The sequence below is a fragment of the Choloepus didactylus genome, chromosome 10, assembly GCF_015220235.1.
Source record: "Choloepus didactylus isolate mChoDid1 chromosome 10, mChoDid1.pri, whole genome shotgun sequence".
In the NCBI taxonomy this organism is placed as follows: Eukaryota; Metazoa; Chordata; class Mammalia; order Pilosa; family Megalonychidae; genus Choloepus; species Choloepus didactylus.
In genome coordinates, this window is record NC_051316.1 from 6113927 (window position 1) to 6128930 (window position 15004).

The 15004-nt window shown below is 37.6% G+C and overlaps 1 protein-coding gene across 1 annotated transcript; it reads right to left on the reverse strand.

Moving 5' to 3' along the window:
* Positions 1 to 11963: 11963 nt before the first annotated feature.
* LOC119505696 (60S ribosomal protein L29-like) lies at positions 11964 to 12374 on the reverse strand. Its single transcript, XM_037798561.1, has one exon. It carries the CDS (start codon positions 12372 to 12374, stop codon positions 11964 to 11966), a length of 411 nt encoding a protein of 136 aa, XP_037654489.1.
* Between the last annotated feature and the right edge of the window lie 2630 nt (positions 12375 to 15004).

A 15004-nucleotide genomic window follows, 5' to 3' on the forward strand; every position in this document is an offset into this window, starting at 1 on the left:
TGTTTGAAAGGGAAAAAAAATTGACATAGAATAAAATAGCTTCATGTTTCTTTTAGCATTTCTTTCTTGATTTCTAGTGATGGTACATGTTTTTCATATATTTATTGCTTAATTGGCTTGATTTCTTTCCTATAACTGCATTTAAAAACTAGTTTCATTTCTTCATATTTAACAGCTCTGAAACTGCATCATAAGATATATCTTAGATTCAACAGTGTGTATTAGTTTAGTTAGCAATATATTTCCTTTTGGAGGAGTAAATAAATTAATGATGCATCTGGCAAACTATGGCTCCTAGATTGGATGAGAAGCAGCAAAGGGATATTCTTACTGTATTTTTATTGAATCTTGGATGTTCATATTTCCCACTGATTTATAAAAGCAATTTATTAAGACTGTGAAATCTGAGACTCATAATTTTTAAATATATTTGCTCAGTTGATTTGTCTCATTCAATTGTATGTATGTTTTTGCAATTGGACTTTTAAATTCATAGTAAAATTTACTAATTTATATCCTTTATGGTTTCTGCTTTTTCTTTCAGGCTATTTCAAATTATGTATTATTTCAAATCCTTTATTTACATTTTAATTTATGGTTTCAAATATTGAATTCATGTAACATTTATTATAATGTGTGAAATAAGATCTAATTTTATTTTCTCAACATCATTTGCTGAAAGAAATGATATTTCAACATACACTCAATTTTTATGTATATTTGGATGTTTCTGTTCTTTTATGAAGTCAGCACCAAGCTTCATAGTTTTTTATAACAATTTGCCTCTCAGAAAACAAAAAAAAAAGCTTCTGTCTCTTCTAAGGGCTTATATATTTCCTGAGGAAGTTAGAAATTCTTCTATCAAGTTAAAAAATAACAACAAACCTCCAAACTAAGCTCTCCAACAAAGCATTTTATTAAGGTTTGATTGAAATTACATTGTTTTATAGGGTCATCTGTAAGGGTAAATGCAAATTGGAAACCACATTGAATTTTCTTTGGTGTTAAAAGGGAAAAGAGAACTTTTTCCATATCCCTTTTCTTAGAGCATCTCCTTGAGAAAACTTGTAATTGCAAATCCTTTCCCTGTCCCTTTGAGAGTTATGTAAATCTTTTGTAAAGGTAAAAAAAAAAAAGGCTCTTACTAATTTTACAATCCAGGAAATATCTTTCTTAATACTTCCTCACCATGTCTTTGAAATGCAAACATCAAGGAAGCTAGAGCATCCTGATGATCTCCTTGTCTGTGTGAGAATTTAGCCTGCATGTCTGGCTATAAGTTGTGACTACCTGCTTGTCTTAAAAGATACACAAAGTTTTATTTTTCCTTTGAGTAGAGACAATTAAATAACATACTTGGCTGCCCCAATTACGTGAATTTAGGATTAACTATTTGTAGCAAATGTTGATGTCAAGTTCTCTTACTTGAAGAAAAATTATCTTTCATCTTGTGAATCTGCCTGGCTATATGAAAGCAGGATATTTCTGTCTGAAAACTCATTAGCAGATTGCTTGTGCATGGCAGTCTGGTTTAATCCTTATTCTATAATAAAACTTCTTTGTTCTTTTCTACATTTGTAGAGAGGATTTTCTGGGTTGGCAAGAGACAAGTTCCCCAAAACCTCCTATAATGAAAACTGATGTGTGTGTTTGTGTGTTTACATGTAGAATATGTATATGTATGCATACATATATCCCTTTATGAATCCTGCACATTTTTAAATTGATTTTATTATAAGAAATAATGTTTTAATGATTTAACATGAATACTCATTTCTCTTGGCACAATAGTAAATTGGTATCATAAATGTACTGACCAGGTAAGAGAATCACTATATATTCCATTGTGAAATGACAGTTATGAAGTTCTATGCCATTAGGATAACAATTGTGTAAAATTTCTAGAAGTGTGTGCATCTAATATCAAGCTTTTTCATTATCCTTTAGGAAGTGGTGTGTATGCCACCCATCTTTTTGCTCTAGTTTATACATATTTTCTATTTTACTACAGGCTTCAAGTATCATTTGCACAATTTTCAAAGCTAGCATTCCTAAGATAAGGTCATCTGTTAGAGGGTATTTTTGAGTGTAACACAAGACTATTCCCAGGTATTTTAATTAAATTTCTCATCAACATTCATCACACCATTTAACAGTAGTCCTCTGTCTTCAAGTCTCCAGGGTGTGGTGGCAGTGGTTGGGATTGGCCATTGCTATGGGTGTCAAAAGGACCAGGCCTCCTGGAGTCCCCAGCAGCTGGAGCCTGCCCTTGCATCCCTGATATCATGAAAATGGCATGCAGCCCCCTGAGGCATGCTCTGGGCAGGTGCAGCCACTGCACACTCCTGCTGTCACCATCTCTCTCTCATGCTGGCTTGGGAGCCTCTCAGGCAGGTCTGAGAGGTCAAGGCTGAGACTAAGTCCCTGAAATTGTGGCCAAGGCCGCTCTGCAGGCATCAGGCCCAGAGGGGGCAATGAGGTCTCCACAAATCTGTGGTGTCAGGAGCCTTGGGCACCATGGCCACCTCCAAGGGCTCAAGGAGATGTGGGGAAAGGATCAGGGCAGGACCTGGAGAATGGCTGCAGTGGAGGTCAGGGAAGGGTCAGGGAAAAGGGCCTTGGAGATATAGGAAGGGAACTTGGGAGGGAGCCAGGGCAGTCTCAGGTTGCTGCCCTTTCCTCCTCTACTGGGAAAGCCCTCAAAGGCCTGAGGTGGCAGGGCACACAGTGGGAAGGGTTGTGACTTGGGCCCTGCAACATGTAACATAAACCCTCCACCTGCTGAGTATGGGTGGGCCAGTATGTGATGCTGGCTGCTCAACTCTCCTGTTCTGTACCCTGGGGGATATGGGCCCAAAAGCTAGCACCTGTCAGTAAATTGGAAGCTTATCTTCCTATGTCTCAGGTAGTCATCTCTTAATTGTGGCTATTATTAACCCATGTACCATGGACATATAACCTTTAGCATCCTCATGTTCTGTATTAAATAGGATAGTATGTAAAGTATGGTGAATTCTCAGAGGTGAGTTGTTTTTAGTATTATGAGGCATTCCATTCTGTTTTTCTTGGCTCATTTAGCCAACATAACCATCCTTTTGATCAGTATTATCATCTAATTTTAATAAATATTCAACTAAAAGTTCAGAGAGAAAAACTGCTTTCCCCAGAATTCCCTCATTAGTAGAAAAATGAAAAGGATTTAAATTCTCATTTGTTATTTCTGTAGTTCATTCCATTTCCCACACTAAAATCCAATCTTTGTCCTTGAGCACCACCAGGGCACTTCTTACCCCCTCAGATCCCTGGGGTCAAAAGGTTAATTAACCTCCTTCCTCCATCCCCCAACTCGGCTTTCAGAGGACTGTTGAAGAGAACAATGTAAATTGAAACCACAATTTGACCCCTCAGTGTTAAGTTTTACTAGAGAACCTGGGAATCCTATTCAAGCTAAAGGTCTCTAGAGAGGAAAGTGGGACTGTTTTTTAAAAGATGAAAATTGGCATTCAACCATGCTTCAAATTATGAAGGTGACATAATGCCTCTGATGGATTGCTGGTGTCTGGGTTTCCCAATTAGTCATTGTGTAAAAGCAGCAGACTTGCTGGAAGTGATTTCAGCTCATATGAAGATTTCAGGTTTATAGCATCTCAATGTTTTCACTACAGACAAAAAGTAGCTGTTTTAGGATTGTGGTGCCCAATTGATATTTTAGTTTTTGCCACAGTCAGCAGACTAGATGCTCTCATCAGAATTCTTTAAGTCCTGAGTAAACTTTATACTAGGCCCAGCCCAATATTTGAGGGGACAGTGAATTCTAGGACACTGTGTTTGTTTGTGGCCCTGGGGGAAGGCATAAATCAGAATTGTACATGAAAGCTTGTTCAAAGTTATCTAACTCCCCCTTATTTTAAAGATAATACAATTGAAACTAAGATGGTCACTAGGTTCCTGTGTAGCAGAGCCTGAAGTCTCCAGGTGCACTCTATGTATCATACTGAAGTCAAAACAAGCTTCTTGGAAAAGTGATTTTGAGAAACTGCAATTTACAGAGAAGAAACATCTCATTGTTGAGAGCTTTCCAAGGAATTTCCAACCTTGTGGAATTTATTATATTAACAGAAAAAATTTTTATGACATGTAGGTTCAAAATCATTCCATGATTTTTCTCTTCAACATCATTTTTAATACCAGCATAGGGTTCCATCATTTACCGTAACTATTCTCTGTTAATGGATGTTAAAGTTTTCAGTTCCTTTGTGTGAAATACTATAAGCAGACATAATTTTCAAAGTGACCAACAGGAAAGAAATGTTTATTTACTCAATAAATGTACCCCAGTTTCATCAAGATTATATTAGAGTCACTCATGGACAGGTGGGCAAACATGGCCCTTCTTATTGCTTCAGACATGTCAAAGAGATATTTTTCCAGAGGCTTATTGTTTACTAAAAAGTTGTATGGAAATTTCTCACAGATGATTCCTAGAGCTGCAAGATAAGGTTTCCCTTGACTTTTGTCTTTTAACTTCCATGCTCTGGCTTCATAGATTCTACCTTTTCCCAAGAACAGCAGAAAATGAATAAATTCCAGGTGAGTTGTTTAACCCTCACTTTGTATAATTGTGTCTGAGTGTGTGTGTGTGTTCAGTTGCTTTAATTCATTTTATGAAAAAGAGACCATTAAAGTTAAGAATCACCTTCAGGGAAAATATTCTTAGAATAACCAATAAATTTCAAAGTGTAATCTCTAGTCCCCAGGACCCTGTCCAGAGTTCTGTGAGGTCAAAATTATTTTTGTAATACTAAGATGCTAACTGTTGACATTTGCACTGATGGTGAAAAAGCCATAATGAACAGATTGTTGCTTTTGGGCATGAAGCAAGACAGTGACACCACTCTTTCCTTATAGTCTAAAATTTCTTCTTTATTAGGGAATTTGTGGGTTTACAGACCAATCATGAATAAATACAGGATTCCCATACACCACCCTACCATCAACACACTGCATTGATGTGGAACATTTGTTACAATTGATGATAGCACTTTTTTGAAATTGTACTTTTTTAACAGTAGTTACCTTTGTTACAATTAATGAATATTATTAAAATAGTACTAAGTGTCTTCCACAGTTTACATTAGGTGTTTTCCCCATATACCATCCTATTATAAACACCTTGCATTAGTATCATACATTCATTATAATTCATGAAAGAACATCCTTATTCTTGTACTGTTTACTATAGTCCATTGTCTATGGTATACAATAGGGTTCACTGTGTTATACAATCATATGTTTCATCTTTTAATTTTTTTTCTAGTAGCATACATGACCTAATATTTCCCCTTTTTAAACATATTCACCTACATGATCAATGCTGTTTAACCACATTCATCAATTTCCAAATCTTTACTATGAACTTAAATGGAAATTCTGTATAAAATAAGATTCAACTCCCCATTCTCTAACAACAGTCTATCCCTGGGTAACCTATATTCTAGAATATAACTCTAGGGTTTGCTTATTATAATTAGTTCATATCAGCAAGACAATACACTATTTGTTCCTTTGCATCTGGCTTACTTCACCCAGCATAATGTCCTCAAGGTTCATCCATACTGTTGCATACATCAGGACTTCATTACTTTTTATGGTTAAATAATATCCCATCATATGTATACACAACATTTTCTTTATGTATTCATCAGTTGATGGACACTTGGGTTGCTTACACCTTTTGGCAATTGTGAATAATGCTGTGTCCTAGTTTGCTAATGCTGCAGAATGCAAAACACCAGAGATGGATAGGCTTTTATAAAATGGGGGTTTATTTCACTACACAGTTGCAGTCTTAAAGCCACAAAGCGTCCAAGGTAACACCTCAGCAATCGGGTACCTTCGCCAGAGGATGGCCAATGACGTCTGGAAAACCTCTGCTAGCTTGGAAGGCAGCTGGCGTCTGCTCCAAAGCTCCGGCCTCAAAACAGCTTTCTCCCAGGACGTTCCTTTCTAGCAAGCTTGCTCCTCTTCAAAACATCACTCCCAGGTGCACTCCCTGAGTTCCCTCTCTCTGAGTCAGCTCATTTATATGGCTCCACTGATCAAGGCCCACCCCAAATGGGCAGGGCCATGCCTTCATGGGAACATCTCATCAAAATCATCACCCACAGCTGGGTGGGGGCACATTCCAAGCAAATCTCTGCCCCACAAGACCACAAAGATAATGGCATTTGGGGGACACAATATATTCAAACTGGCACATGCTGCTATGAAAATCAGGATGCAAATATTTCTTTGAGTCCCTGCTTTTAATTTTTCTTGGCATACCTTGGAGTGGGATTGCCAGGTCATATGGTAATTCTCAGTTTAACTCCCTGAGGAACTGCCAAAATGTCTTCCACAGTGGCTGAACCATTTTACATTCCAACTAGTAAGGAATGAATATAACAATTTCTCCACATCCTCTCCAATTCTTATAGATTTCTGTTTTTTATATAGTAGCCATTTAAATGGGTATTAAATGATACCATATTGTGGTTTTGATTTGCATTTCCCTCATAGATTTTCACTTTCTTGATAAATTCCATTGATGCACAAAAGGTTTACTTTGATTAGGTCCCATTTTTCTATTCTTTTCTTTTGTTGCTTGTGCTGTGGGTATAAAGTTTAAGAAAGCATTTTCTAACACAAAATTCTGAAGATTCTTCCCTGTGTTTTCTTCTAGAAATTTTAGATTCCTAGTTCTTGTATTTAGGTCTTTGACCATTTTGAGTTTATTTTTTATAAGGTATGGAATAGGTGTCTCCCATCAATTACTTTGCATATCAAGATCAAGTTTGCCCAGCACCATTTGTTGAAGAATCAGTTCTTTCTGAAAAGGGTGGACTTGGTGACCTTGCCAAAACTCAATTGGGACAGAAGAAGATGGCAGCATAGAGAGTAGTGAAAGATAGCTTGTCCCTCTGGAAAATTAATAAACAACCAGGAACAACTAGTAAATAATCTGGAATAGTTTTGGGGGAACAAATGTGACTGTCCACTCATCATACACAAACCTGAATTAGGAGGAATGCCAAAGATCACAGCATAAAATCTGTAAATAAAAACTACAGATTCAAGCTGGGAGAACCCTACATCCATGGTCCAAACTGCAATGCCTCATGGTGCTAGAGAGTAGCACTCTCCCAGCAAGTGAACATAGCTCAGCTGAGCTCCAACTGTGGTTTTAATTAACAAGCATGGACTGCTCAATAGAATCTACAAATCCCCAAAAAGTAGACAAAGTCTTTAAGTGACAACTGACCTTGGAGATCTGGAGGGTGGCTACAGACTGGCCCTGAATGGGGATTTCTGTCCCTTTTTCACCTCAGTGGAGAAAGCTTCAGCCATTTTCAGTTCCCAGCACTCTGACCCAAACAAGTGTGGAGATAGCATGGGCAGAGAGTCTATTCAAATGTAAATCACCTCTCCCTGGGGGGGTATATTTTTCCCTAAGAGTAAGAAGTTGGTGCCAAACTCTACTACACTCTTTCCACTCAGACCCCAGAGCCTGGGGGAAAACAACTGCAGGCCACACCTCCTTATACCAGTCTGGAGCTACAGGCTGACAGGCACCACCTGCTGGGTGGAAAAGCACAGTGACTTGAGACCTCACAGGTTGCACCAATCTTTTAAGACAAACCTTCAGGGAGATATGATATTATTGCCTCCTGCTGAGACCTGAGCCCATTCTGGTCAGTGAAAACCTGATTAGGGTCACCAAGGAAATCAGAAGCCTAGACAACAGAAAACTACAACCTACACTAAGAGAAACAAAGTTATGGCCCAGTCAAAGGAACAAACTTACACTTCAACTGAGATACAGGAATTTAAACAACCAATACTATATCAATTCAAAAAGTTTAGGTAAGAATTAAATATAACAAAGGCAATATATCAAAGATAAATGTGTATGAGAGTGGGATATAAGGGAACAATATGGAATTCTTGGTAGTGGTGTTATTTTCTGTCCTTATGAATATATTGTATTTTATGACAATTTACTTTTCTTACCTTTTTTATTATTCACCCCAAATTTTTCATAATAATCAATATGTTCAAATGCTGACTGTGGTGATAAATGTACAAATATTTGATGATACTGTGAACAACTGATTGTACACTGTGATAATTGTATGTTGTGTGAATACGTGTATAAAATTGTAGGAAAAATATAAATAGGGGCAAAAATGCTGGAGAAAACATGGAGAGAGGGATGTATTTACATACTGTTGAGGAGGCAGAATGGTGAAGCCTTTCTGGAGGTCACTGTGGTGGTTCCACAAGATGCTCAGTATGTGGGGGCCATAAGGTCCTGCAACCTCATTATGGGGTACATAGTGGGAATATTTGAGAGCAGAGACATGAATGGACATTTGCACACTTCTGTTTATGGAGGCAGTTTTCATGACTTGCAGTAGCTGGAGGTGGCCTAAGGGTAAACTGGCTGAGGGACAGAATGTTGAAATGTGGTGTATGGATACAATGGAATAATGAGCAGCTATGAGAAGCAGTGAAGTTGTGAGACATGCATGGAAGTGAACGGATGCTGTGGAGATCCCTTTGAATGAAGTACCCCAGGAACAAAAGTAAACACTATAGTGCCTCACTGATATGGACTAACTACAATGTGCGAACTCAGAATTGAATCTTAGAGTACAGCCTAACAGGGAAACAATTATTCTAATGGTCCCTAGATTGTAAGCTATTACAGCAGTCAAATCTATTCCTGATTTGTAATGGCTATCTCCAAAATCTGAGATCTTGATCCCTTTGTGTATAACCTGATTGGTCTCTGGAACATTGGGTATCAGTGTGACACATGAAACTCAGAGCTAGAGCTTGGCAGACATGAATGTCAGTATTAATGCATAAAACAACTATTTTTTAAAAAGCTGAAAAACAGCCCAGACTTCAATTAGAGGTATGAATGAATCAGGTCCAGTTAAGACTGGGGCAAATCAAGCCAAAGGGTAAAGGTTGAAACTGTGCTAAAACTTCAACATCCATGTGAGACCAAGGGAAGAAATGTTTATTTCTTGTCACATCTATATTTTCTAAACAATAAATCTTTTATATTCAGTTTGTTCAAACACCACAATTACATGGAACTTTGAATAGGAAGTGAGATATGGTAGGTCTGTATATGTTAGAGTGAAATAGCAACACATCCCAAAGTGATTTGAGTGGAGAATAAAAGTATATATTTGGGGAACCCCTTAGGAACTTGGAGAGGATGCAGACATTCTGGACTTCTTCACCTGGATTGTTGCTGGTATTCTCACAAACACTGTGGACTAATGGCTTGATGTGTTGAGCCCTCTGTCTTGCAGCTTGCACCTATGAAGCTTGTTACTGCAAAGGAGAGGCTAAACATACTTACAAATGTGCCTCAGTGTCTCCCCCTGAGTGCCTCTTTGTTGCTTAGATGTGGCCCTCTCTCTAACAAAGCCATCTTGCCAGGTAATCTCATTGACCCCCACCCATGTGGGATCTGACTCCAGGGGTGTAATTCTCCCTGACAACACAGGGTATGACTCCTGGTGATGAATCTGGACCCAGCATAGTGAGATTTAGAACATATTGACCAAAAGCAGTATGCAAAATGATGTGAAGTTAAGCTTCAGGGACTGAGAGATTTCAAATGAAGTTGAAAGGTCACTCTGGTGGACATTCTTACACATTATACAGATAATAATTTTTAGGTTTCAATGTATTGGAATAGCTAGAAGTAAATACCTGAAACTACCAAACTCCAACCCAGTAGCCTTGACTCTTGAAGATAATTTACAACAATGCACATTACAAGGGGTGACAGTGAGATTGTGAAAACCTTGGTGATCACACTCCCTTTATCCAGTGGATGGATGGATGAGTTGAAAAATGGGGACAAAACTAAATGAAAAATAGGGTGTTATCAGGGATATGATTTGGTTGTCCTTTTTATTTTTATTTTTATTTTTTGTTCTTTCTGGTATAAAGAAAGTGTTCAGAAATAGATTGGGGTGATGAATGCACAACTATATGAGGGAACTGTGAACAGTTGATTTTACATCATGGATGATTGGTATGTCAATATATCCTAATAAAACTGAATTAAAAGTTTAGGGAAGTGTACCAGTTTGTATATATTGTGTCCCCCATAAAAAGCCATGTTCTTTGATACAATCTTGTGGGGGCAGACATATTAAGTTAGAACATTTGGATTAGGTTGTTTGCATGGAATTATGCCCAACCCAAGTGTGGGTGATGATTCTGATTGGATAATTTCCATTCAGGGTGGGGTGCAAATTAAATCACCAGAGCCATATAAATGAGTTGACAAAAGAAGGAACTCAGTGCAGCTGAGAGTGACATTTTGAAGAGGAGCTAGGGACACTTTGAAGAATGCACTGGAACTGAGAGAGGAGCTTCAGCTTACAGAGACATTTTGGAGATGGCCTTGGAAAGCAGACTTTGCTCCAGAGAGGCTAAGAGAGGACAGATGTTCCAAGAGCAACTAAGAGTGAAATTTTTGAGGAGCTGAAGCCTAGAGAGGAACAACCTGGGAAAAAGCTATTTGAAACCAGAACTTTGAGCAGATGCTGGCCATGTGCCTTCCCAGCTAAAAGAGGTTTTCCAGACACCACTGGCCATCCTCCAGTGAAGGTACCTGATTGTTGATGCATTGCCTTGGACACTTTATAGCCTTAAGACCTTGACTGTGTAACCAAATAAACCCCCTTTTATAAAAGCCAATCCATTTCTGGTGTTCTGCATTCTGGCAGCATTAGCAAACTAGAACAGGAAGATATGGCAAAAGAGATGAAGCATATAATGAAAACACTGGGCAAAATAAGGAAGAAATAGAAAATTCATAAAAACAACTTGCAGAATATATGGAAATAAAAGGCACAACACAAGAGATGAAAGAAAATGGAAACATACAACAGCAGATCTCAAAAGGCAAAAGAAAACACTCAGAAAATGGAGAACAAGGCACCTGAAAGCCTACACACAGAAGAACAGATAGAGGAAAGAATGGAAAAATATGAGCAATGTCTCTGGAAACTTAAGGACAAAATGAAATTCAGGAATGTATCTGTCATTGGTGTCCTAGAAGGAGAAGAGAAGGGACAAGGAACAGAAACAATAATAGAGGAAATAATGAAAATTTCCCATCTCTTATGAAAGACATAAAATTTCAGATCCAAGAAGGGCAGCATACCCCAAACAGAATAGATCTGAATAGGCCTAAGCCAAGACATTTAATCAGATTATCAAACAACAAAGATAAAGAGAATCCTGAAAGCAGCAAGAGAAAGCAATCCATCACATACAAAGGAAGCTTGACAAGACTATTTATAGATTTCTCAATTGAAGCCATGGAAGCAAGAAGGAAGTGGTGTGATATATTTATGATAGTGAAAGAGAAAAACCACCAACCAAGAATCCTATATCCAGCAAAACTGTCCTTCAAATATGAAGGAGAGCTTAAAATATTCTTTGACAAACAGAAAATGAGAGATTTTGTGAACAAGATACCTGCTCTACAGGAAAACACTAAAGGAAGCACTGAAGATGGAAAGAAAAAGAGGAGTGAGAGCTTTGGAAAACAATTTTGGGAAATAGTAACACAGGAGTGTAAGTACACTGAACAAAGATGCCTGTGAGTATGTTTGAAAGAGGAAGGTTAGGAGCATGTGGGACACTAGAAGAAAAGAGGAAAGATAAATACTGGGAGTGTATAACTCAATGAAACCTAGAGTGCTCAATGATTGTAATAGAATATACAAATATTTTTTGACAGCTCCTGCCTCAGGTTTATTTGTACAAATAGCACAGGAGGACCCAGCACTGTGCACATGGCAGACCAGGGGTCACACCAGTCCATCCTAGGGGAGCTCTACTCAGGAACCTTCATGGGTGCCTGGGAAACTTCGGGAGCCTTACTGGGAACAAGCAGTAACCTGAGCTGGGGCCAGAGCCTGAGACTTGGTTTTATCCTTGGCCTTGGACTTTGGTGGGCAGTGTCTCAGATGCTTGGCTATGCACTCATGAGCATGCTTCCCAAGCTTGGGATGTGCAATGTAGGCCAGGCAATTGAGCTTGTGGTTACCACTGTTTGGGATCTTGGGCTTGACCTCCTTGGACTTTAGAAGGGCCTTGGTGGCCTCTGCACCTGCACTCATGGCCTTGGCATTGTTTGTCTGCATCTTTTTCAGGCCCTTCTTGTTATGCCTCTTGGCAAAATGCATGTTCCTTAAGAATTTGGGGTCCACCCCTTTAAGCAATTCATATCTTTGTGATAAGGGCTTCTTGATGCTGTTTCTGTGCCATTTCCAGGGCTGGTTGTGCATGGTGTGGTTTTGGACTTGGCCATGTCTGCACCATTGCCCACAGCTCCCAGAGCATGTGGGACCAGAAAAGACACAAATATGTTTTTACATGAGATAGAAGAAATGAATGTCAACATTGCAAGATGTGAAAAATTGCGTGGGATTGGGGGAAAATACAATCAATGCATATGAGAAACTATAATTAACAGAAACATTGTATTATGCTTCCTTTAATATAACAAAGGCAATATACCAAAGCTAAATGCATATTGGGGGAATATAGGGCAATGGTATGGGACTCCTGGCATTGGTGATGTTGTCTGACTCTTTATTCTACTTTAGTTTAATGCTGTCTTTCCTTTTGTTGCTTTCTAGCTGTCATGTTTTTTTCTCTCTCTTTATTGTTTCTTTTTCTTTTGTCTCTACTTTCTTTGGCTCTTCCTCCTTTGTGGAAGAAATGGAGATGTCCATATAGGGAGTGGCAATGGTGTTGAATACATAAATACATGAGTATTCAGGGAACCAAAGATTGTTTACTTAGAATGGAAAGTATGGTGTGTGAAAAAACACATCTTAAAAATGGGTTGATGAAGAAACCTTGAGGGCACTATATTGAGTGAAATAAGACAGACACACAAGGACTAATATTACATGGTCTCACTGATATGAGCTAATTATAATATGTAAACTCATAGACATGAAATATAAGTTACCAGTATATAGAATGAGGCTAAAGAATGGGGAGTGTTTGCTTATTATGAGCAGAATGTTAAACTACAATGAACTTAAATGTTTGGAATGGACAAAGGTGATGGTTGCACATTGTGAGACTAGCTAACAGTGCTGAATGGTGCATGAAGGTGGTGGAAATAGTAAGATCAGAGTCATGTATGTCACCAGAAGGAAAGTTGGAGGTTAAAAGTTGGGAATGTATAAAACAGTAAATCTTGTGCTGGCCAATGTGTGATTAACTGTACAAATATTAGAAATCCCTCTGATGAACTAGAACAAATGCATGACATTATAACTAGAAGTTAATAATAGAAAGGCATAGAGGAAAAAATACATACCTATTGCAAACTGTATACTACAGTTAGTAGTATTTAAACATTCCTTCATCAACAGTAACAAAGTACTATACCAAAACTATGTATCAGTAATGGGGGGTTGGTACGGGTCATGGGAGGATTGGAGTTTCCCTTTTTTGGTCTTTCTTTTCTGGAGTAATGAAAATATTCTAAAAATTGAAAAAAACATTAATTATGGTGATGGATGCTCAGCTGTATGAGGGTACCATAGGCAATTGATTGTACACTTTGGATCTTCGGATAGTTGTATGGTATGTGAACAACCTCAAAAAAAAAAAAACTAAAAAAATAAAAGTAAAAATAAAAAAATTAGAAAAAGCAAAATGAATTAAATAAAACCTGTTAAATGAGTACAGAGAACAAAAAACTCAATTGGCCAGAGATGTGAAGGTCTATTTCTGAACTCAGAATTCAATTCCATTGGTCTATATATCTATTCTAGCGCCAGTACCATGCTCTTTTGACTACTGTAGCTATGTAATAAGTTTTAAAGTCAGTAAATGTGACTCTTCTGACTTTGTTCTTTTTCAACATGGCTTTCAATGTTAGTGGCTTCTTACCTTGCCAAATAAACTTGACAATTTGCTTTTCCATTTCTGCAAAGAAGGTTTTTGGAGTTTTGATTGGGACTCCATTGAATCTGTAAATAATTTTGGGTATAACTGACATCTTAACGATACTTAATCTTCCAGTCTATGAGCATGCAATGTCCTTCCATTTATTTAGATCTTCTTTGATTTCTTTTAGCAAAGTTTTGCACTTTTCCATGTATAAGTAATTTGCATCCTTGTTTAAATGTGTTTGTTCCTAGGTATTCATTACTTAACTTGCTATTGTAAATGGAATTTTTTTCTTGATTTCCTCCTCAGACTGCTCATTACTAGATTATAGAAACACTATTGATTTTTGAGTGCTGATCTTGTACCCCACCACTTTGCTGAATTCATTTATTGGCTCTAGTACCTTTGCTGTAGATTTTTGGGGACTTTCTATATAAATAGAATTACATCATCTACAAGTAGGGAAAGTTTTGCTTCTTCCTTTACAACCTGGATAACTTGTATTTCTTTTTCATTCCTTATTGCTCTAGATAAAACTTCCAGTACAATGTTAAATACTGGTGGGCTTTTGAAATTTTGATATGCTGCTGAAAAGTCATCTGTTAATTTGTCAGATATTTGAAGCAAATTTATGATTTTGGCTAGCTGCTTTAAAAAAGAACTCTTACTTTAGTGTATTTATGTGTGGAATTCTCTTTATTCTATTAAGACTTATTTGCTTCCTTTGGGTTGAACATTTCAGTGCTTTGAGTATTATTTTATCTCTTTTATTGACTTTAAAGCCCTTTTTTTTTATTTTGTTGGTTTATTTTGTTGGTTTGTTGTTAACTCTGGAGATTAGGCTATGCATCATTAATTTATCACAGTATTTCCTCACAATCTATCTTCAAATAATAGTATACTTATTCATGAACAATGCAGCAAATTTCTACATATATTTTTAATCCAAGATACTTATGCCTTTTTTTAATTGTACTTTTTCCAAGATCTCAACCCATCAAAT